The sequence below is a fragment of the Zalophus californianus genome, chromosome 14 (assembly GCF_009762305.2).
Source record: "Zalophus californianus isolate mZalCal1 chromosome 14, mZalCal1.pri.v2, whole genome shotgun sequence".
Lineage (NCBI taxonomy): Eukaryota > Metazoa > Chordata > Mammalia > Carnivora > Otariidae > Zalophus > Zalophus californianus.
Window position 1 is genome coordinate 69413261 of NC_045608.1, and position 23028 is coordinate 69436288.

At 46.4% G+C, this 23028-nt stretch overlaps 1 protein-coding gene across 2 annotated transcripts in view; it reads right to left on the reverse strand.

Moving 5' to 3' along the window:
* Positions 1–5170: 5170 nt before the first annotated feature.
* The window catches only part of MYO5B (myosin VB), a 350709-nt gene continuing 332851 nt past the window's right edge, over positions 5171–23028 (reverse strand). Inside the window, exons 32-39 of one of the 2 annotated variants that reach the window (XM_027575563.2) lie at positions 22657–22800; positions 20233–20384; positions 18515–18604; positions 16616–16766; positions 14630–14915; positions 13831–14005; positions 11739–11819; positions 5171–5607 (exon numbers count right to left, since the gene is read on the reverse strand). In XM_027575563.2, the coding sequence (XP_027431364.2) occupies positions 5455–5607; positions 11739–11819; positions 13831–14005; positions 14630–14915; positions 16616–16766; positions 18515–18604; positions 20233–20384; positions 22657–22800 (1232 nt within the window). In that variant the 3' untranslated portion in view covers positions 5171–5454. The remainder of the gene's footprint in view (positions 5608–11738; positions 11820–13830; positions 14006–14629; positions 14916–16615; positions 16767–18514; positions 18605–20232; positions 20385–22656; positions 22801–23028) is intronic. The other variant, XM_027575564.2, reaches the window with a different exon arrangement.

The window sequence follows — 23028 nt, forward strand, 5'->3', positions numbered from 1 at the left end:
CACCCGGCCTTGCCCTAAGTGCCAGATCCGGTCCCGGATGTTGGGCTTCTTTGCTTTCTCAGCTGTAAGTAGTTAAGTGTGTCTTGTATGAAGTTTGACTCTTCGCAGACAGTTTTTCTGTTGACGCCTTGACTGTAAGCCTAGACCTCTCTGGGTATGAGGTGAAGGCTTTCCTGAAGAGTGAGGTTATTCTTCTATCGGCTGCCCAGCCTACTTAGGTTGGAGGTTGGGTTTTATTATTTTTTTAAGGTTTTGGAGAGAGAGAGAGAGAGCCCGCGTGCACATGAGCAGGGGGTAGGGGCAGAGGGAGAAGCAGACTTCCTGCTGAGCAGGGAGCCCAATGTGGGGCTCCATCCCAGGACCCCAAGATCATGACCTGAGCCGAAGGCAGATGCCCAACTGACTGAGCCATCCAGGCGTCCCATGGAAGTTGGGTTTTAGAGGTACCTTCTCACTGACTGGTATTTCTGTGCCATGAAGTATTTCACTGTGGTTCCTCGTGATGGATGTTTAAGGGCACCATCCCTGGAGAAGCTTTATCCTATACCTACAGGTGGGGCTGGTGACCTAGGTTTTAAAGATTTCCAGGTGATTTTGGTGTGTGCTCCTGCAGGTAAGAAACAGCCTACCCATGTTTCTGTATATATGTTGTTTCTGGGCTTTCTATTGTGTTGCATTGGCCAACTGGTCTGGGCCATTTCCACACATCTCCCATCTTTAGAGTAAGCCTTGATACTTGTTAGGAAAGTTTTCCCTTTAAGGAAGGTCTTCCTTATCCTTGGGTCTTTGCACTTCCATATCAATTTTAGAATTAGCTTGTCAATTCCACCCCCCCCGAAAAAAACTGTGGAGATTTTTTTATTCTTTATGTAGATCAGCTTGGAGACAACCGACAACAGTTTTGTGGTATTTGAGTCTTCTTATCTGTAAACGTGATATAATTTCTCCAGGTTGTCAATGTTTCACTTATGTTATAAACTCCTAAACTCCTCCATACAGATCTTGTAAATGTTTTCCTTTTTTTTTTTCTTATGCCATATGCAAGGTTACACCTCCGATTGAGTCGGTCTCTGGGCTCTGTGTCCCAGGCCACTGATCTACTCATCTTTTCCTATACCAAACTACTGTGTTTGAATTCTGCAGCTTTGAAGTAATTGCTCAGTAAGTCTTGTTATTTTACAGGGAAAGTTTTCCCCCCACCCCCAACTTGCAAGCGGAAGTTTGCCCACCCCTGGTTTAAATGATCATGATACATGTTTGAATGTAGGTCCTAGAATGAAGTTCTCAAGCAGGCATTAAAAATAAACTTTCCAGCCAATGTATAGCTGCAGAGTTTTAAATTTCACTTAGATTTGGCACACTACTTCATTCAAAAGTATTTATTTCCAAATTTTTATCCACAGCTGAATATTATAGTAACTAATACAAGCATTTTTTCTATAAACAAAGGTATAGTTTACAGATTTGTTCAAAGTGAAAAAATATTTTTACCAGTAGTATTTCTTCTTACAATGTTAGATTCACCCTGGAATATGATGTGAACCCTCTTCGGAGAAGCAAACTTTCATCTAAACAATAGTTGTTGGCAAAATGTTATATCCAAATCTGGGTTATTTCTGATACAATATCATTTTAGAAAGTAGCTTAAAATCATTTTTGATTGATCGCCTTTATTAGAATTAGAAATTTCTTTAGGAAAACCAATCTATAGTAGCGATTTAATGAGAAAAAAAGTCCTATATTTGTCATTGCCATTAACCTCTAATTTTTCTATGTCCCCTAATTCTCTAATTATGGCACCAGTATGTGCAAAAAAACTGAATTTTGGCTATTTGACTCATGCAGGAAATTAGAGAAACTGACTGCAGAGGAATATTCTAGGAGGAAAAAGACAAGAGTCCAGCCCCATGCTGTCACACTGTAATGACCATTCAGTCCCGTAGGCAGGAGAAAAGAGCTTCAATTCAGGATACGCTTGCCCCCTAGAAGGTCAAACGTATGACAACAATTACATATATTCTAGGCAAAAGAAATGAATTCTAATTTATTTTCTATAAGCCTAATGCATTAAGGCTGTAAAGAGTGGTGAATTGACGGTAGCAGGGTTAATTTTTCCTAAGTGTTCCAAGTTCCTAGTTTTGTCTTTTGTCTTGTTTTTACAAAAGCCTGAAAATTTCAAGTATGGGAAAATCAAGGGAAGAAATGGCTTTGGACATGCTCCATGGAAAAGGGAGAAACAATCTATTTACCTTTGGGTCTCACCTGCTGTCCAGGTGCCACAAAGCTAACAGCAGCTACATGATCCAGGGAGAAGGCATGGAGGGAATATGCTTGTCCACTCTGGCAAGTTACTAATATGTATATCGCACACATTACTACCGGTAAACAGAGAGGTCCCCTGTGATGCTGAAAACACAGACTGTTTATATTTGATTCTTAATCTTTAAAATGCTTCTAATGTTTCAAGAGACAAAACAAAACTCCACCATGATGTCGAACATTAAAATTCTTCCCACAGCAGCTCGTATTTCCAAGAAATAATTGAGAAGTCAGTTATCTTAGTAACTGCCCAAGGCACATGGTGAGAGGGGCGTCAACTAAATTTTAAATAAAAAAGAGAGACAGGTATCTAGTACGGAGTTCAAACCTTGATGCTGAATTTACATGAAGTCATTGATTTCAAGTTGGAAAATGTTTAACTTTAAAAAGGCAAAGAATACAAATGCTATTAAGTGATTCAAGTTTTCTCTGAAGATGCTTCTTCCAGTCTCCAAGTGTTCAGTTAAACAGGGCCAACTGAAACATAAACCAGTTGCTGTATTTCTTTGTTGTTAGTACTCTATAAAAGACTATTTGTTTTTAAAGCATGTATAAATTAAGTACAGCTCCAGTGAAATGCCTCTCTCTTCTGGAAAAGAACTAAGTCTGCCATTTCTTGGGCTAGCTAGTGGACAATTCATAACCCCCCTACCCTCCCCCATTTATTCTAATTGCCAAGTTTTTATTCAATGAGTCCTTGGCACCTAATATTAACAGTGACAGCAGTGGGGTGACCCACAGAGAGGGAGAAGAGGGTATAAGACAGAATGTAAGGATAACAAGCCACTGCATTTATGGAATCATCGCTTTTCAAATTCTTTAACGCACTCTAAGCAAGGCCATTTGGGGTTATCTCGAAGGTTAAGGTCAGTCCTTACATGCGAGACTGTTTTAACTAAAGTGCGACAACAAGCAAATTATACTGAACAACTTCAAAAAGAGGTAGCCACAGACCCCGTAGGTTTAGACTGGCCTTCCAAATGAAGTCAGGGTGTGGGTTTCAGGTGACATAACTGTACCAGGTGAAGGGGGGACGGGCACCGTTCTGCAGATACCCAAGAGGGGCCAGCCATGTTTACTGTGGAGATGTCATGCTGAGGTCATAGATTTGGACAGGATACTCCAGAGTCTTCGCCCAGGTGCTGGGCCTTGTTCTGCCCCAGCAGCCACAAAAATGGGCTGCAAGTGGAGCTAAAAGGACACAGGACCATTTGGCGCTTGGAGTGTAATGTGTTTCCTGGAGCTTTTTGAGTTGATTGGCTCAGTAACAGATGTTGTGTGATGTGCATGTGTGTATGCGTGTGTAGGGGGATGTTCTACCTGCCATTCATGGAGAAATCTTATCTTCTTGATGTAACAGAGCCTCTTCTCAGATTTACAAACACCATTTATTCTGGTCATGGGAACAACATACTGCTATCTACTAGAAATATGGAAAAAATCACTAAAAAGTGGGTGTAGAGAATATGCAGGGTTTTCTAATTGAATGCCTACTGTTGAAGAGGCAAGAAAAAACTTATAAAAGCAGAGAACATAAAATCTGCTGTCATATTCTACTGAATACTGTTTTAATCCTTTTTTCAAAGCAGAGATATTTGCCATGTTTATGTGGTAAATTAAAAAAGATGTTGAAAATAGGGGCGCCTGAGTGGCTCAGTTGGCTAAACGTCTGCCTTCAGCTCAGATCATGATCCCAGGGTCCTGGGATCGAGTACCGCATTGGGCTCCCTCTCCTTCTACTGTTCCCCCTGCTTGTGCTCTCTCTCTCTCAAATGAATAAGATTTTAAAAAAAATAAAAAATGTTGCAAATAACCTGAAAAGGGAGCATTGACCTAAGCTGTTCTCACTCTTTAAAAATAACACACACCTATACATACACACAAACCCAAAAAAACTTTTGGATGATAATAATCCCTGAACTGAATTTTTGGAAAGTTTTTCAAATAATCTGATTCTCAAGACAAGTTTGTTTTACTGTTTTGGTTACGTGGAAATACAGTGCATTATGTGATTTTTTTTTTTAAGATTTTCATTTATTTATTGAGAGAGAATGGGAGAGAGAGAGCACGAGAGGGAAGAAGGTCAGAGGGAGAAGCAGACTTTCCGCCGAGCAGGGAGCCCGATGCGGGACTCGATCCCGCGACTCCAGGATCATGACCTGAGCCGAAGGCAGCCGCCCAACCGACTGAGCCACCCAGGCGCCCACATTATGTGATGCTTTTATTGGAAGTTTTATGGCATTAAGGGATTACAGGCTTTCATACTGACTTGTTTGGTTTTTCATCTGTAAATAAAATAAAAGTTGGTATTCTTTTCTACTATTTAGATTACATAGATTTTCGTGAAGGTTTTGTGGACTCAGGAAGCACGTGGACTAGCACTGGAAACAAAGACTGTCTTTCCATGTTGCTCGCACTTTACGTTTGGGACCACAGCATTTTCTTCCACAAACTGAAGACTGTGCAAAAAGGGTTTAGCATATGAGGGCCAGAGTCTTCTGATTTTGCTTTAGAAACCAGTCCTCAGAATGTTTGGAGGTTAGTTACACCACTGTCTCTCTGCATCACCAGGCATTCAAAATATTTTTGAAAAGCTTCTCAGAAGGCCCAAGCCCTGTACTTTTGTTCTTAGACCATCTCCCCACAAACTCATTTGCACCGGTGGTTCGTTGACCTGGGGAAATGTCACCCACTCTGCGACAGCATCATGGTTATTAGTCCCATTATTTGTTAAAAGTCCTCTGAAGGCAACTTACTTAACATATTTTTAATATTATTTTACTTTGGGCATCCTCTGGTTATATGCAAAGACCAAGACTGGGCAGTTTCCATTTTAAAGATGGGCACCTTTTATGTGGCCGTGGGAGCTGCTGGGTGGCGGTAGATGATTATAATGTGTATTTGTTTAGACTGAAATCATATACTTAAAAAAAAAACTTCCATATTTCAAGTGTTTTTATTCTGAGCAGTACGTACAAAAAAATAATGCCAGATGTGTCTTATTCCGTACAGTTCAGCACTCTGCACAGGCTCTCAGTCTTTTACAGATTTAACGGGCCCCTCAGTTCACTGTACGGTAGAGGCTTCCTTCTTGCTGTCCCTGCAAATGGAGCCACAGCGGGGGACTGCGCCTTGTCAGACCTCGTTGAGGAACTCCAGATTGAGATAGGCTGGGATGTGGATTGAGTCCATGGTCAGCGAGGACGGGTTGAATGGAAACAAGACGGGAAACATGTGCTTGGAGTCCAACAGCAGCTGCTGAGGGTCATTCCGCTCTTGCAGCTGTGCCTGTGGGGAAGAGGAAGACCACGTGAAAGACCACCTAAAAACAGCCCGTTTAGGGGAACTCACAAAAGGGAATCAGCGTGTATCACGGAAATATTTAAGACAGGCTGGGCTTCAGGAGAACATGGCCTCCCTGTCCCTGTGGCCTTCGGCAGGGAGAGGGAGCCCTGGTTTTGCCTTGTTGGAGCACTGAGGACCTTAAGCTCTCCCTGAATTCTGGCAGTCTTTAAAAAAAAGTCTCCAGCGAAGGGAGAGTAGAAAAATACATTTCAGGTGCAAATCGTGTGGAGAGGTACTGTGGTGAAGGGGTTAAGACCATGGGCTCTGATCTGGCACCACCCTGGGCAAATTCCTGAACCTATCTATGCCTCAGTTTTCTCATCTGTAAACTGGAAGGGGGAGAGGGACATCACACAAAATGGTAGAGTGGGAAGCACGGGGGCTCGGTCCCTCCACTGAAGCAGCCGTTGAGCTGGAAAAAGCAATTGCTCTCAAATATCTTGGAACTCTGGAACCTGACTAGACTCTTACGATAAGCAGGAGAGTGCCTGATGAAGGGGGAGCCTGCTTATCTCTGCTAAGGGAGCAGTACATGTGAACCTGCCACTAATCCCAGTCTCCAGCCCCCGTGCAGCTGCAGGGACAGAGGCCCACACTCCGGGAAAAGCTTTGCCAGTGCAGTAGGGCAGGCAGTGGGACCTTGTCCTCTGGAAATCTGGGTTCATGCACTTGTTGGTCTGGTGTTCCCTGAGGGACTGTCACAGATGCCTGCCGTGATTTTGGCTTCTCTTGGGATATAGTGGCTTCCTCCAGTGGCATCAACTGGAAGATTTAAAAGGACACATATCCTCTATTGGAGCCAGACATTTTAGGAAAAGTATAATACCTGAAATGAAACTTTTCAGTCACTAAAGGGGTTCAACAGCAGACTTGAGCAGGCAGAAGAAATGATCAGTGAGCCTGAAGATAAGGCAATTGAAATTATCCAGTTTGAGGAACAGATAGAAAAAAAAAAATAAAAGTGAACAGAACCTGAGGGACCTATGGGACACCATAAAGCTTACCAACATGTACCTTAGAGTAGTCCCAGAAGGAGAAAAGAGAAAGGGGCGGCAAAATATTTGAAGCAGTAATGGCTGAAAACGTCGCAAATCTGATGAAAGACCTACACCCATGCCCCCCCCGCCAAGACTCTCAACAAACTCCAAGCAGAATAAAAAGACTCAAACAGGATCAAAAACATTCACACTGAGACACATTATAGTCAAATTATCAAAGCCCAACAACAAAGAGGGACTCTTGAAAAAACAGCAAGAAAGGACTCCTCACATACAAGGTTTCATCAAGATTATGAACAGATTTCTCATCAGAAACCATGGAGGCCAGAAGGCAGTGGGGTAGCCTATTTAAAGTCCTGAAAGAAACTCTTAACCAAAACCTCTATATCCAGCAAAACTATCCTTCAAAAATGAAGGAGAAATTAAGTCCCTTCCAGGTCAACAAAAGCAGAGGAAACAAAAGAGTGTCCTTCAGGCTGACATAGAAGGACGTTGGACAGTAACTTGGAGCCATAAGAACTAAAGACATAGGTAAATGGGAAGGCCAGCATTGTACTTTTGGCTTATAACTCCTTCTTCCTACACAATTCATACAGATGCAGAAAACAATTATGCATTTCTGTTGATGGGATCATGTAAACAGATGTGACAGTAACAGTATAAAGGCAGAGGGATGGAGGTATGTAGCCTCAGAACTTGTGTACTATTGAAACTCAGTTGGGATTAAACTATGTGGTTACAAATTTAAGATGTTAGTTGTGATCAGAAGGGTGACCACTAAGAACTAAAAAATATACAGAAAAGGAAAGTAGGGAATCACAATGGAACACTACAAACCTAAATGCACAGAGGCAGTAATGAGGAACACAAAACACAGAAAAGGCATACAGAAAAGAAGTAGCTCCCCAGCAGAAGTGATGAATGATAAAGAGTTAATGTCATGTAAAGCAGAGAATGGTCTCTGACACTTGGTGAGTCCTGGGTTGGCTGCTGTTATCTTTAGGGTATGCTCCTTTGTTCCTTCTGCCCCTTCATGTCCCATCAACCTCTGAACCACGAACCCAGGTGGAGCCGTCCTTACACAAAGGACACTAGTTACACAAAGGAAGCTAGTTAACGATGAGTGCTGCCAAGAGGAAAATCAATACATCCCGAGCTTGTAACAGCACGGGTCATCATCTACTAGCTTAAGCTATCAAAATTTTTTTCCTCATTAGGAAAACTCACCACCATTGCTTCAACATTTTGATAGGTGGTAACTTTCTAGAAGTTTCATCATTTTCCTGTTTTAGCCAAGACCAAGAGATCTTATCTGTTGAACTCATCTAGTATCTGCATGTTACAGGTAACTATCACTCATAGCACCTCCGTATTTCTAAAAGCCTTCAAGTAGGGCTGAGGTCAGTAAATAAATCAGGAGCATTTGAAAAGTGCTGGGAAACAGGTTTTTAGAACAAAATCAGTGTGAGCATAGGACTGTGAGTTGATTCTACAGTGTGTGGGATGCATAAAGGTGAACCTGAATACTGAATGGAAAACACGTTAAATTTTCAGTTGTCAGTTTAAAAACCTCCCATGTGTTTGGCATCACATGAAAGGCAGGCCAAATTTTTATTTATTTATTGAGAGGGAGGGAGTGTGGGAGGGGCAGGAGAGGGAGAGAGAGAATCTCAGGCCAACTCAGTGCTGAGCACGGAGCCCTATGTGGGACTCAATCTCATGACCCTGAGACCATGACATGAGCTGAAATCAGAAATCCGATGCCCAATCGACTGAGCCACCCACAGGCCCTGGGCCAAAATTTTAAAGTAATTTTAACAGTTTGAAAAAATAGCTTGAAATGATGTGAACAGTTTAGCAGAAGCAAGGGCATTTTAAAGACAAATGAGCAACCACTGTTACTAATTTAAGATACCAAATGGTGGCTCTGATGCGACCCTAGCAGAACGGTCTCTCTAGGATCACTGAAGTTCAACCGTCAGCTCGCTCTCAGCTTGACTTTATTTATTATTACACACCTGGTCACACAGCCTATGAAGGTGTGCATAAAACGTGAGAGGGCAAAAGTCTCTTAAAATTGTTTCACAGCACTTAATTAATGTCCTTTTCTTTCTTGACCTTAGGTAGATCAGTAGGCTCTACTCTTTAAAGGGTTTGAAGAAATTGTAAAGGATGGAGGGTATAAAAATGGAGAAAAGTTAACTACTACCTATATTATTTATAATTCAGCCGCAAAAGGGGCGTATACCTACTTAAAGTCCACAAGATAGCCATTTCATAGGAATTACGTGAATCCTTCGGTGAGTTTAATAATCCCCTCAAATTTACATTTTTAGAGGTCAGCATGTTCTGCCCATATCACCCAAGCAAATGCTTTGCTTTAACGGGCAAAGAGCATTTATCCTACATAAGATGTGTTCAAGTACCAGAAGATGGCACGGATCATTCTACCCTTTTCTCTGCGTTTCCTCTGTCTAGGGAGAAACAGAACATAAAGATACAGCTGGCAAAAAACAAAACCAAAATTTTTCGATAGCGTCACCAGCCTGAAGTTGGCAGCTGAAGATGACTCAGAATCTGACTCTGTGGATCTTCGGAGGCTATCTGACCAACCTCTGCTACTTTTTTTCCTCTGCCCTTAATTCAAAGCCAACGTCTGATGTGGCAAAAATTCTTTGACCTTTGACTCTTCTTCTAAACAGTGCCATTGTCAACATATAAGCAGTTCCAATTCTCCCTCTGATGTGTGTGTGTGTCTTAGATATTTAAAACCAGATAAGACTTTCTAAACTTGTACTTTGGTTAGTGTAAATTATCGGTGCTCCACAAAAATCCGTGGGAAGTCAGAGCGCCCAGTGGCTTCTCTTGTCATCCCAAGTCTTCCTCCACTTTCAGGAGCCGACTGTGGCTGCGTCCTGACTGGATCTTTTCAATCAGCACCCCACCTTTTTGAGGTATCTGTGTTGGTCAATCCCTGCCTGCTTTTGCTATGCTCTGCATGTCACTTCATTTCCTCCACTGCTTTTAGAAGAACAGGATTCCACCTGACCTGGCATCCTTCCCTTGACCTTCAGCCTCTGGTTTCTACTTAGACATGATGCTGAAAATTTCATTTATTCTTTGACATAGCTGATTTTCTCAATCTCTGGATCTCTACCGGGCAGTGGTGTAAGGCACTCTGAAGAAAAATCCCAATCATACATTACAGGGAAGAGCTTCTCATACCCCATGTGTTCTCAAGGTTCTTGAGTATCTTTTGGATAAACCCTCATTTTAACTCCCCTTTTTCCTGACTCCTCTGATCACTTTCATCCATTTCTTTTTGTCCTGGTTTCATATGTTGGGATCACACTTCACTGGCTAAAGAGGCTTAGACGTTTGAGAAAGTGTCATATCTCCTCAAGATGTTCTCCACTTATAGTAATGGGAGAAATGGTCACGGTCTTTCTGACTCATCTTGATGTGATTCATTGTGCGGATTCTGTCAGCTACGGTCACACATAAAACTTAGGCATTCTACTATCGCTACATCATTTGGGGTGTGAAAAATTTCCTCACATGTGTTAACATTACAGTTAACTCTTGCGAGGTGTCCCAATTAATAGCGGACATTTGTCATCAATTAAATAAGACCAAGATATCCACTATCTATTTGGCAAAATCGGTAATTGGGGGATCTTATCTAAAAGATGGGATAATTTTGAGCCTAACTTGTTTTATGTTTATCCTTTTGCATGTGCTGATGCATGTACCGTTTGCTGGCCATCATGACCCTCTGGAGCCATACCGCAAGCCCCTGGACCGACCCCTGGATAGGTTCTAACTGCCACACAGCCCGCCACACCATTTCCGCAGGAAGCGGCCAGAGCGGTCATTGTTCCATTCCCTAATAGCAGTTCGGGTTACCATTCCAGGGGGAGGAATGAGTAAGGGACAGGTGGGGCTGGGTAGGGCGAGACGGATAGGGGGCTATGTGATCAGGCTCACAGAAATCCCCAAAATGTGCAGGTGTGGGGAAACCAGAGATAAGGGGACAAATCAGACCACCCTGCCCTAGGCGCGTGGGGTGGGTGTCTTTATGATAATCACCTGTGACCAACAAAGAATAACCAGACCCTAAAAAGGAAGTAAGCCGTTGAAGGTGGTATCAATAGAGATGTTAAAAGGATTTAAGTTCCCTGGTTAGCTTTCTATAAAAGACCAGCCCTAAAGGCCCTTGTTGGCAACCCTGTTGGGACCCCTCTCACTCTTGAGAGCTTTTTCTGTTATCTTCACTTAATAAACTCCTATCACTTTACTAAAAAAAAAAAAAAAAAAAATTTTTTTTTAGGCATTCAGCCCAAATCACCTAGGCCTCAGCTTTTAAAAAAAAAATCCCATAATCTCAAGACAGATTTAAATAATCATTTCCCTAATATGTTTTCTTTCAAGCATATTCCTAAGGGCAAATATTATGAGTCTCAGAGACAAGATTGAAGAGCTCAATTTTTTTTTTTTTAAGATTTTATTTATTTATTTGACAGAGACACAGCGAGAGAGGGAACACAAGCAGGGGGAGGGGGAGAGGGAGAAGCAGGCTTCCCGCTGGGCAGGGAGCCCGACGCGGGGCTCTATCCCAGGACCCTGGGACCATGACCCAAGCCAAAGGCAGATGCTTAAAGACTGAGACACCCAGGCACCCCTCAAATTGTTTTCTTAAAATAATATTTCTTAGCTTAGTTCATGGGCGCGGTTGATATTCTGCTTACTTTGTTAATTCCCCTTGGTGCTATAATTCAGTGACGTTAGTGGCAAATAATACTTAACTACATTTAAAATCTGAGCAGAGATTATAAAAGTTCAGGCTTTTGTGTATATAGATAAATTATTTATGGGTGATATAGTTAGTATTTACCTAAAGGGAAAGCCTTAGAACGTAAGGTCTTTTGGCTTAGAATATAACCAGTGATTTGTTAATACAGAGAAGTTAAACTCTAAACTTCGATTTCCTTTATTAGTTTTAGATGAGGGCTTTATAAAATTAATATTAGTTTTGGACCAGGACTTTATAAAATTGATTAATATTTTAAAACTCACCTGGATTGTTCGTATAAAGGCCACGGTTACCCGTTCTTCAAATTCATTCAGGGGAGTATAAAGGTTTAAAATTTTGACAATCTGTTGGAATAAAAACAAAATCTTAGCACAGACCTAAAGGAACATAAGACAACTTTTGGATTTCAAAGAATATAAGACATTGGCGCAAGGGTATATATATACTCTTGTTTACACAGGACCCATAACTTGGAGCTGGAGTGAAATCGAGGAGAGGAGCCTAAAATTAGTAAACTACAGACCAGAGGCTGCGTCTGCTAGAGCCCTCTTAACTGCACTCGGGTCTCCTACATCCCTACCCACCCCATCGGCTCCTGGCTTAAAAGATAATGATTCTAGGAAACTGAAATCCTGAAATCCTCAGCCTCTTATCTACTAGTAATTTAAAGGTTTCTTACAGAGTACTGGAGATCTTACCTTAGATAATAAGTGTTTTTTGTTTGTTTTTTTAAAGATTTTTTATTTATTCGACAGAGAGAGAGCACAAGTAGGCAGAGTAGCCGGCAGAGGGAGAGGGAGAAGCAGGCTCCCCGCCAAGCAAGGAGCCCGATGCAGGGCTCGATCCCAGGACCCTGGGCTCATGACCCGAGCTGAAGGCAGATGCTTAACCAACTGAGCTACCCAGGCGCCCCTAAAAGTGTTTTTTGACCATACTTCCCTACCTCCTCCCACCCCAAATCACTTATAAAAGGAACGGTTTTTCCTAATTGAACAGAGGATAATCTCCTGTCTGCCTACCAATTGTTTGGTGGAAGTAGCCTGCCCAAATGCCAAGAAACGCCAGTTGAATTCTAGAAGTAAACTTCGGAAAGCAAAATATATGTAAAAGGGGAATAAAGTTTGAAAACTTCCAGTACATTTATAGAAAGAACCAATTCTCTCAAGAGTTTGGCATTTCATCTTTTAGTAGTTAGTGGGGGAGGTAAGGAAAGGTATATTTACAATACTGAGTTCGGATTTTGTTCTTTAGGTGCTGGACAGGGAGAAGAAGGTGCATGGTTTAGCTTAGAAAGTCTGATTTTGGGGCACCTGGGTGGCTCAGGTCATGATCCCAGGGTCCTGGGATGGAGCCCCTCATCGCATCGGGCTCCCTGTTCTGCAGGGAGTCTGCTTCTCCCTCTTCCTCTACCCCTCCCCCTGCTTGTGCTGTCAAATAAATAAAAACAAAAAAAAAGTCTGACTTCCTTGTACCGGTCTCATTTTGTGAGGCCACTTTGTGTTGGCCCATTTCTAAATAGGCACACTCATGATGGAGGGCAAGTCTTCCTGGGTGTGGACAGGATTTATCTTTTGATAGACTGGTAACATCTCTGCAACCGAGTCCTAGTATAAATACAATTTGGCTGGGGAAGGGCAGGGAGGAAAGGCACATTCTAATGCCTCTAGGTTCTTAATGCCTGTTTAAAAAACAGTGTCAATCGATTCTAAGTGAAAACATGGCCATAATGAAAGTATAGTTGTTAATGCCAAAGGCATGATGTTGCCCATTTCTGAACAAAATTTAAAATTTCTAGTTAGAGACATTCCAGAATTGTGTTTAAAAAATGTTTTTACCTTAAAAAACAAACCAACCAGGTGTGCCTGGGTGGCTTAGTCAGTTAAATGTCCGACTCTTGGTTTCGGCTCAGGTCATGATCTGAGGGTTGTGAGATCGAGCCCCACATGGGCTTGGCCCTGGGCATGGAGCCTGCCTCAGATTCTCTCCACCCCTGCCCCCCTGCCTCTGCCCTTTCCCCCCCAAGGAGGGGAAATACTCGCGTGCGTGTGCGCTCTCTCTAAAAACAAACAAAACAAAACAAAAAATACATTTTTACCCCAGCTTAATGTTTTGTGGGTTTACTACCTTATCTTTCTCTGTGAGCAAGAGGGCCCAGAGAGTTACTGGGGGAATGGTGGCATCTTGTTCCAAAGACCAAGGCGGTCTTCGGTTCACCCAGGAACATTCCGTCCGCGACAGCTTCTGTTGTGTCATTAGAGGGCTAGGAAGGCTGTGCGTGCACCCCACACACAGATAAGCCGCCGGCGGGAAGGGACTTGGGTGGGAAGGCGGGCCTGCTGGGTGCCGGGGCCATACCTGCTGCGTGCTGAGTGAGGTGCACAGGGAGCAGATGGCCTCCGCATCCTCTGGGGTTTTCTTCTTTAACTGCAGGAGCTGGGCTGCTTGGATCAGGGGTTCCATGGTCTGGACGGCTCCGCTCTGGTGAAGGTTCCTTCCCCGGAGCCACTCTTCAAGTTGGCTTATGTTGTACCTTAGATACAGGTCAAAGTGAGCTGTGTTAGGCCAGGGCTCCTAACGCAGTGGGATGAGCACACCTGGTGCGTTCACGGTGCCGTGCAGCTGCAAACAGTGCGATCATTCTCTTCACCCTCATGAGCTCACGTGGAGCAAAAGCTTGAAAAGCACCTGGCGCTCAGTAACGTTTTGCTGAATACATGAATGAACAGGTGTTTAAAATCAAGCAAAGATGAGGTACGTGAAGTGTCTGGGTAAGATGATGGGAAATGAGGCATTCAATCTATTGAATTGAAGCAACTGATACTTAACATTCACAAACATTTCTACATGAGCCTTCGTGAGTCTCTAAACTCATCGATGTTTCCCTCCGACCTACCCACACAGTCTTTACAATCTTTAGAGTAAGGAAATGTCTTTCAAGCTCTGAACTAATTTGTTTACCAGGTCACTGTCTCGGTGTAGAATTCCACCAACAAACGAAAAGGCGATGGAATTGTGTCTCACACTAACTGTGACAAGGACCATCAGTGAGGTCTGGATTTCACTGTCAGAGACAAAGGTCTTAGGCTCCGAATCCAGCTGGGGAGTGCAGGCCCCTCCAACCACGCAGCTCGGGGCCGGGCACCCCCTCTCCTACCTGAGCTGCATGCCCGTGCTCCAAGAGCAGACGTCCTTCCGCAGGAGCAGGTTGTTGAGAGTCACCGCATTGATCATGTAGAAGAGCTGCTTGAACACCTGCAGGATGATCTCAGGGTCCAGGCCCTGGTCGCGCATGACCGTGTGGAAGGAATTCATCTGGCGGATGACAGCTTCCAGGCAATAGGAGTTGTCCCCATCTACCATGCTGGAGGAGCGCTTCCGGTAGCCCGTTGGCTTCACACCAGATAGACCCTGAATGCTCTCATTTTCCAACATGGCGGAGACTGAAAGAAAAGCATGATGGGAGAAGCTGGCATGTGCCCCAGGGAAGATCTGTTTTTGGACCACTCAGATCATTTAGTGCTTTGGGTTCTGGTGATAGCACCATCTGTTGACGTGCTCAGAAACTCACAGCATTGAGCATCGGATTTCTACTGTGTTGGGGTCCATCTGGAATAAGGTTTCCATATAGAAATCTTGGACCTGGGCACCTGGGTGGCTCAGCGTTAAGCGTCTGCCTTCGGCTCAGGTCATGATCCCAGCGTCCTGGGATCGAGTCCCGCCATCGGGCTCCCTGCTCAGCGGGGAGCCTGCTTCTCCCTCTGTCTCTCTGTCTCTTATGAATAAATAAAATCTTTAAAAAAAAAACAAACCTTGGGCCAAATCTGTACTTAGATTCATTAGCGATGGGACAAAGATAATGGGCGTGTACCAACTCAATTCTGTACCGGTTTCTGTGCTAGGTCCAAAGTTTGAGAATTGAGCAACTTGGGTATAGTCCTGGCCCACCCACTGACTTGGTCCTGGACCCTGACATCATCCTACTGATGTTCAAACAGCTCTTTTCCATGAGACACTGACCATATAAATTTTAGGTTAGCTGGTCTTATTATACTTATTACACAGTGTTTAACTATGTGCCAGGGGCTTTATGCTGTTTTTTTTTTTTTTTTTAAAGATTTTATTTATTTATTTGAGAGAGAGAAAATGAGAGATACAGAGCACGAGAAGGAAGAGGGTCAGAGGGAGAAGCAGACTCCCCGCTGAGCGGGGAGCCAGATGCAGGACTCGATCCAGGGACTCCAGGATCATGACCTGAGCCGAAGGCAGTCGCTTAACCAACTGAGCCACCCAGGCGCCCTATGCTCAGTTTTTCTTTCCATTTCCCAACAACCCATTTCCTGGTGAGGAAACTAAGGCATATGGAAGTTAAATTACTTGCCCAAGGTCACACCTCAGGAGCCGGCAGGGCCAGGATTTGAACCCAGGTGTGTCCAGCTCCAGAACTGATGCTATTTGCCATCACATTATTTGGAGTCATGAAGTATCCCCAGTGCTCCTTATGCCTGCCTCATAAGAAACTTCTCAGGAATAAGAAAATGGAATGAACCTATCCTAGATGATAAATTTCTGCACAGCATGGAGGACTCTGTCCAACTTGGAATTCACCTGTAACTTATTTGTGTTGTGAGAACCCCAGGGGGAAGCTTTACAACATAGGTGCAGGGGATAATTTCCTCCCCAGTCTTCATGGAGCATCCCGAGTAATGTATGTATGTGTCATTTTTAACTTAAAAAACAACAGCTCTTATGTTTCAATTCTGATTTCATGCTAAGTGCCCATGTATACTGCTTTGGACAGAGTGCTCAATACTTATTTTGCATGAGAACTTGCTACTGTGTTCCTTCATGTGCGCTGCTTAAGGCTTTTATTTTTCCAAGAATAAAGTATACATATGGGCATGAGGGTTATATTGGTTCACTGTATATGCATTTATACCTGTTTTGAATGTGTATATATTACCTATGGAAGATTTCATAGCTCTTCCTGAGCACACAGCACACACCTCCTTGCTGCCTTCAGTGGGAAGGTTCTGGTTTCCTGGAGGCCACACCTAACATACTGGCTTCCCTGAAAGCAGGCAGTGCTCACCATCGTTTCTGGCCCTACAACAAGCACTGGAGATCTCCTGCGCCAGCTTACCTATCATAGGCTGCAACACAGCCTCGGCGATTTTAATGAGTTGCTGGTAGATCTGGATGGAAAGGTCACTCAGCACCTGACGGTATTCAGTGAGGTCAAAGTTCTTAAGACAGTGCTCGTTCTGCTTGGCAGTATTCTGAGTCATGAAGCCCTGCAGAGAGAGAGGGTGCTTTACGGAGGCTCAGTGGTCTGCCGGGCTCAGCAGGACTTCCAGGCCTCCGTCACGTTCATGACACCCTATCTGTGGGGCTCCACCAGGCTCTGTTAATATGATGTTCCACAAGAGCCTGTCAGTTCCTTGAGGCCTCAGTGATGGCCCTTGAACTTGAAAGCAGAGCAAAAGCTCAGCATGACAGAGAAGTCGGAGGAGCTGCTTGATTTAAAAAGCCTAAATCATTTGGTCCACATCGTGGGCCGGTGATTTTCCTAGAGCAGCAAACCGAGGTTGGTAGCCGGTCCAGGGAAAGAGAGATCCATCCTGATTCTCTGTCCCATTACCCTAACAGGCCAGGTTACTTTACCACGTGAAATGCACAGCCACTAAGGGAGCAGGTAGGACCCTGGGTCAGATTATGCTTTTATAATGAGAAGTTTTACATAGATTCTATTGTTGGGTATCAGAATTAATAGACAAACGGAAATGATTTCACTGCTACAGTGCCCTGTCCTCTTTGCTTTCTATACTAACAAGAGGAAATAACTTTGTTAAGAGAATTGCTAATATCAAAAGGATTCATGTGACCAACATCCCTTTGTGTTCAGAGGCCAAGGTAAACCAAGAGCAGCCAAAAAAAAAAAAAAAAAAATCAACGTCTTCAAAAGGGCGACCATCCCCAGCAAAGCCTCTCAAACCAGGTCATATTACAAAGCATTTTTTCATAAAAACTAAAAAGCAGGTCAAGGAGGGAATCATTGTGACAGCTAAGATACATATTTTTCTCCCTCTTTATTCAGACTACACAGATCTGGCTGGACTGTGCTTCGGGTCTTAGGCCCCCCAATATGTTATTCTCAATAAAAGTGAAAAAGGAAGTGGAGAGAGGAAAAGTCGAGGCAACGCCCAGGGGCCTGGGAGTGGTGTCTGGGGTGAGGTGGGATTCTTACTGGAGTGAGGACATGCCCTGTGTCACCGAGCCACCGGGCTGAATGCAGAGCATGGGCACAGTTCTTTCAGGGACCAGTGTTGGGAATGGTGGGTTCCAGACGAAGCTGGGCCCTCGAGGTCCAGAGGGGAATATGAAATAATGCAGTCAGTTGCACTGCAGGTCGAGGAATCAAATTTGGTTAGAAGTATGAAGCTGGGCCTTAAAGGTCAAGGTATACAAATGTCGTTTGATCATGTTGTGCCTCTTCTTGGTGTCTGCCTTAAAACAGACAAACGACTTGGCTGGCTTAGGAGACAGTCTTATGTGCGAGACAACTGACCAAGCCTTCTTCAGGCGTTCACGGAAATGGCGTTCTTCCACGACTGCTTCTGAAATTTAAGGTCACAAGGCTCTCCCTGGAGAGTCCCGGGGGCTCTTGGATGAAGGATGGCTCATGTAAACTCATTTCCCCACCAATTCTACTTACATGATTCTGGGTGCTTTCTGGGGCTCCTGGGATGGTACTGTGGCCTGTTTGTCCCTGCTTCTAGCTACCAGGTAGAAGAAGTCGTGCCCAGAGCCCGAGGTCCCAGAGGGCGCTCCACAGACCTTGCATCCTCTCCTCAGGGTAGAAGGAACCACATTTGGACAGAGCAGGGCTGCCTTCCATGACACCCCCCCCCCTGAGCTGAGATCTGCCCTGAAGCAGAACACACATTGCTGTGTCCAAGGAAATGAGGATCTGACGGAGGATTTGCAGTACTTTAGTGGTTTTTAAGAGCCCTTTGCGGGTTGGGCTTATGCTAGCACTCACCTCATCCCCGCTATACTGCTTCAAACAATGCAGGAGGCGGCAGGTATTAGACAACCAGAACGAGGTCATCTCGAAGTCCTCATTGTGCTTCTGTCACAAGGAAAAGGCATCCCTCGTTAGGAGTAGTGGCTCCCATCTGGTTACATACCCACCTGGTACCTCTCTTGCCAGGTCTCCAAAATTACTCAGCATACCCCAGGCAGGCATGATGCCCAGCATGAAGACGAGACCCACTGTCCAGGGGCCGCGTTACCATTCCTTCACTCCTGGGAGGGGCACAGCGACCCCCACCCCGGTTCCCTGATCGGCGGCGCACACCTGGGCAGCCCCGGGCTGTAGGCTAACCCCCGGGCAGCTGGCCCTGGGAAGGCTCTGAACTACCAGTGATCCAACCTAAGAGACATGAAGAGCACGCCAGTGAAACATTCTGGTAACCCATTGATCTAGAGACCGGATGTCCAATGGTTTCAACCCTCTGGGAAATGACCCTAAACCATAACGTGGTGAGAGAGGTGGTCACACAGCCCAGAGAATGACGACACGGTTTCTGTCGTCAGGCCAGTGACAGCACGGGGCCCATTTGGTCAATAAAACTGTCCCTGTTTCAATGTCAGAGGCAGGAGCTTCGATGACAATAAAACAGGGGGGTCGAACAGAAAGTGATGGGTAGGGCTGGGCATGCTAGTGGAGCCCGGGGACTCGGTAAAGTTTCCCTGAGGCAGTGACCTCTCAAGTCAGCCCTCGACGGGCCCAGACTGGCACAAGCCCCCGGACAGAGCTTGGGTTAGGGCTTGAGGCAGGCGACTCAGACCTGAGAGTCACCAGCAGGTCTCTTTGGAGCCGGGACTGGATGAAATTGGGCAGGAGGTGCAGTTACTGAGAAAAAGCTGGGATGAAGCTAGAAGCTACAGGCTGGCGTGACATTCCCAGAAGGGAGAGGGGGGCAGGCGATAGCGGCTCGGAAGGTCTCGGGATTGGTCTGGACTCTGTGCTTTTGAGGATGGCTTGCATCCCGAAGTGGCAGTGTGTATAACGGAGGGCAGTCTCCGAGAGCAGTGCTACTTGGGGCTTGGGCCTGTGGGGAGGAACAAATCTTATGGAGGGCTGATCTCCCTCAAAAATCTTAGCTCTCATCATAGCTTCTTTGTGGCCTGGCACCCCCTCCCTGTGGGCCAGCCTCTTACTGCATTGGCTGTCACTACACTGGTAGGGGGCCAAGTGCCTTTAGGTGGAGTTGCCCCAGTGCCCTGTACCCAGTGCCCTGTAAGCAGCCCTGTCCCGGTCCGGGCCTCCTCACTTCAGAAGCTAATAAATGTCTACACCCTTCCCTGGGCCAGCACCCTCCTTGGGCAGCAGGCAGCCAGCTCCTTGGAAAGGCCTGGGAGAAGACCTATATTCAGGTTGTGCTCCTGAATGTCATTGCAGGGCAGGCAGGGTCAGCCCACCCTCGAGTGAGGCACAATGTCCTCCTAGCCCCTCTGGTCAAGGGTTTTTGAAACCACCAGGGCTCCCTGGAGGAGGCCGGATGGCAACACTGGATTTCTGGGCGTCCCGCCATTTCTGAGCCTGAGCATCCCGGCTCCATTGGCAAGCTGCACTTCTATCATCCACCTTCAGAGCTGGAGAGGTGAGGAGAGCCTAGACAGAGCCCAGCTATGGGGAGGTGTGGGCTTCCGTCCATCTGCCGCCAACCACCACCTCCAGCGCTGGGCACCTACCTTCAGGACTTTCTTAATGCCGTTGATGGTGGAGGTCAGCAAGGAGTGCACCTTGAGGTCATCGTTGACGTAATCGGCGTGCCTGATGCACATGTAGAGGACGTAAGCAGGAAGGCAGGGCACGGTGCCTGCCAGCGTCTGTGGCTTCAGCTCTGACAGCAACAAGCAGCAAGAGTTAGATTCCAGCAGATGCTTGGGGCTCTGAGAAGCCTGCTCTGAAATATTTTTTCTTTTTTTTTTAACGATTTTATTTATTTTTTAAAGATTTATTTATTTTGAGAGAGTGAGAATGAGAGAGAGAGAGTACATGAGAGCTGGGAGGGTCAGAGGGAGAAGCAGGCCCCTTGCCGAGCAGGGAGCCCGATACGGGACTTGATCCTGGGACTCCAGGATCATGACCTGAGCTGAAGGCAGTTTCTTAACCAACTGAGCCACCCAGGCGCCCCAAAGATTTTATTTATTTGAGGGAAAGAGTGAGTGAGAGCGGCACAAACTGGGGAAGAGGCAGAGGGAGAAGCAGACTCCCTGTGGAGCAGGGAGCCGACACAGGACTCGACCCCAGGACCCTGGGATCAAGACCTGAGCTGAAGTGAGACGCTTAACCGACGGAGCCACCCCAGTCGTCCCTGAAATACAAATATTTTCCTGAAGCTCCTCCAAGAATAACCTCTCATTGAGGGGGGGGGACTGGAGGAGGGGTAGGGGAGCAGCTGTCAGGGACACACAGACAGCTTCTGCCCCCGAGGACTAGTTTCAGAAACTAGTTAAAAAGTCCCAAATGACAAAAACACATTCCTAATAGTTTGGACTAGAACAATAAAACAGGCTCCTAATGCCTGGTCCTTACAACAAGAAGGAAAGGAGCCCACGGGTAGCTCCCTGCCCGGGCCCCCACACAGAGGGCACCACCCTTGGCGCCGAGAGCAGGGGCCTGGGGCCAGCTGCAGGGGGGGAGCACCCTGCAGCCCACAGCAGCGCTTCCTGCTGCGGGCACAGCGGGTTCTTCCGCAGCCGACTGCAAGAGCAGGTTCCGGGAGAACCTGGCAAACGACACATTCCCAAAGACAGCCCATGTCCCTGGGCCGCAGGGACCTTTAGCCCACTTAACTGTCAGTCTGGAAACTGTGAACCTGGCGCAGCTGCCCAGACAGCCTCAGAGCCAGGAACAGATCAAGTAGGCTGCTGAGTGGCCACAGGCGGCCCCCACCCCCCGAGTGCCACGGCCCGACGCCATCTCCTCAGCCTCTCCACTGACTGGGGGCCTGACCCACGTACAGCCTGCCAACAGCCTGTCCTGTCTTGGAATGTCCTATCGTGATCTGAGTCCTGCTTCCCATAGACTCTACACTTGGTCTACATTTCTGTATTCTCCACAGCACCTAGCCCGTGCTGGGGACCTAGGAGCAGGTCAGATAAAAGTCTTGGCATTCATTTGGCTGACGAGAGGGAAAGGGACTGGTGCGGCGCGCAGGCAGCCTAGCGGGAGATGGCCTCATCTGGGGCCGCCTGAGCAGGGACAGTGGGAAGGAGCCACCTGTTTGGCACAAGCAGCCTCATTGGTTTTTGACTCTACTGTTGGGCACTTTGAGTTTCATTCACCAGAGATGAAAGGCTCATTCCTAGCAGAGTTAGAGTAAGATGCAGCCTGTCGAAGGAAGAGAGGACTTCCGTCAAACTGCTGGACAACTCTAGGGGGAATTAACCTTTATAAACAGAGCCAAAATACTGTTACTGAAAATACCCAAAGCAAAGAACAGAAGCAAAATCTGCCCTAGGCTGGAGCCACCCTCATGCTTCTGTAGTGCTCGGCCGTCAGCGAGGTGCTCAGCAGGGTGGGACCTTGGCAAACTCCCATTTCTCTAAAATAACGTTTACCTCTTAGTTGACATTCCAATGCCCCCGCGAAAGCGACCACTTCACATTCGTCACATCGAGAAGGGTCTGTGGCTTTAGCACAGCACTTTCTCCTGTTATATTTCCCATCTGTTGTACTGCCCACATCCCTATTTTACAGGACACCTCAGGCTCCAAGTCATGGAGCTCGTGGCTCAGGGGCCAGAGGACCAGGCTGCCCAAGAGTCTTCCTTTTTTCATCCAGAACTCTCCCCTCCAAGCCTCCTCCCCCGACTCTGTGGGCAGCTGCTGCACTGGGCTGGGTACACGGCAGAAAGGCAGGCATGGGGAAGCCGGACGGAGCAGGGGCTAGTGCGGAAAGCCACTCCCAAGAGCCTGGTAGGCTGTCCCCACAGCATCAGCATCGGCCTGGAGCCGGTTAGAAATGCAGCCGCGTGGAGGGAGGGGGATGGAGGGAGGTGGGGGTGGTGCAGATGGGGGATGCAGAGTGGGAAGTGGGTTATGTTGGGCTGGCCGTGGAGTGGGGGGGAAGAGGAGAGTGGGGGGTGGGATGACACAGAGGTTCCTGACCTGTCACGAGGTTCCGAATGAGAAGGCCTTCGTCTTCCTTGTGGTACTCCAGCATGCCCTGGAAGTCCTTCTCCTTCCGCTGGACGGTGACCTGCCTGTTGAGCTCATGGCGCCTCCGCTCACTCTGGGCCAGGGCCTGGGCAGCTGGGCCAGAAAGAGACAGGGAGCATGAACAGAGACCTCCAGCCTGTAGGCCTAAGACGTAGGGATGCCTTAGGTCAGTGGCGTTTGTTCGGGTCTGGGGACCCAGCGTTCTGGGTTCTCTGAGCTCCCACACCCCTTATGTGGTCTGTCCCTGCAGCCCAGACCACGCTTCAAGTGTGACCCAAGGAGCTTAGCACCAGGCACTGGAGGCCCCACAGGACAAGCATA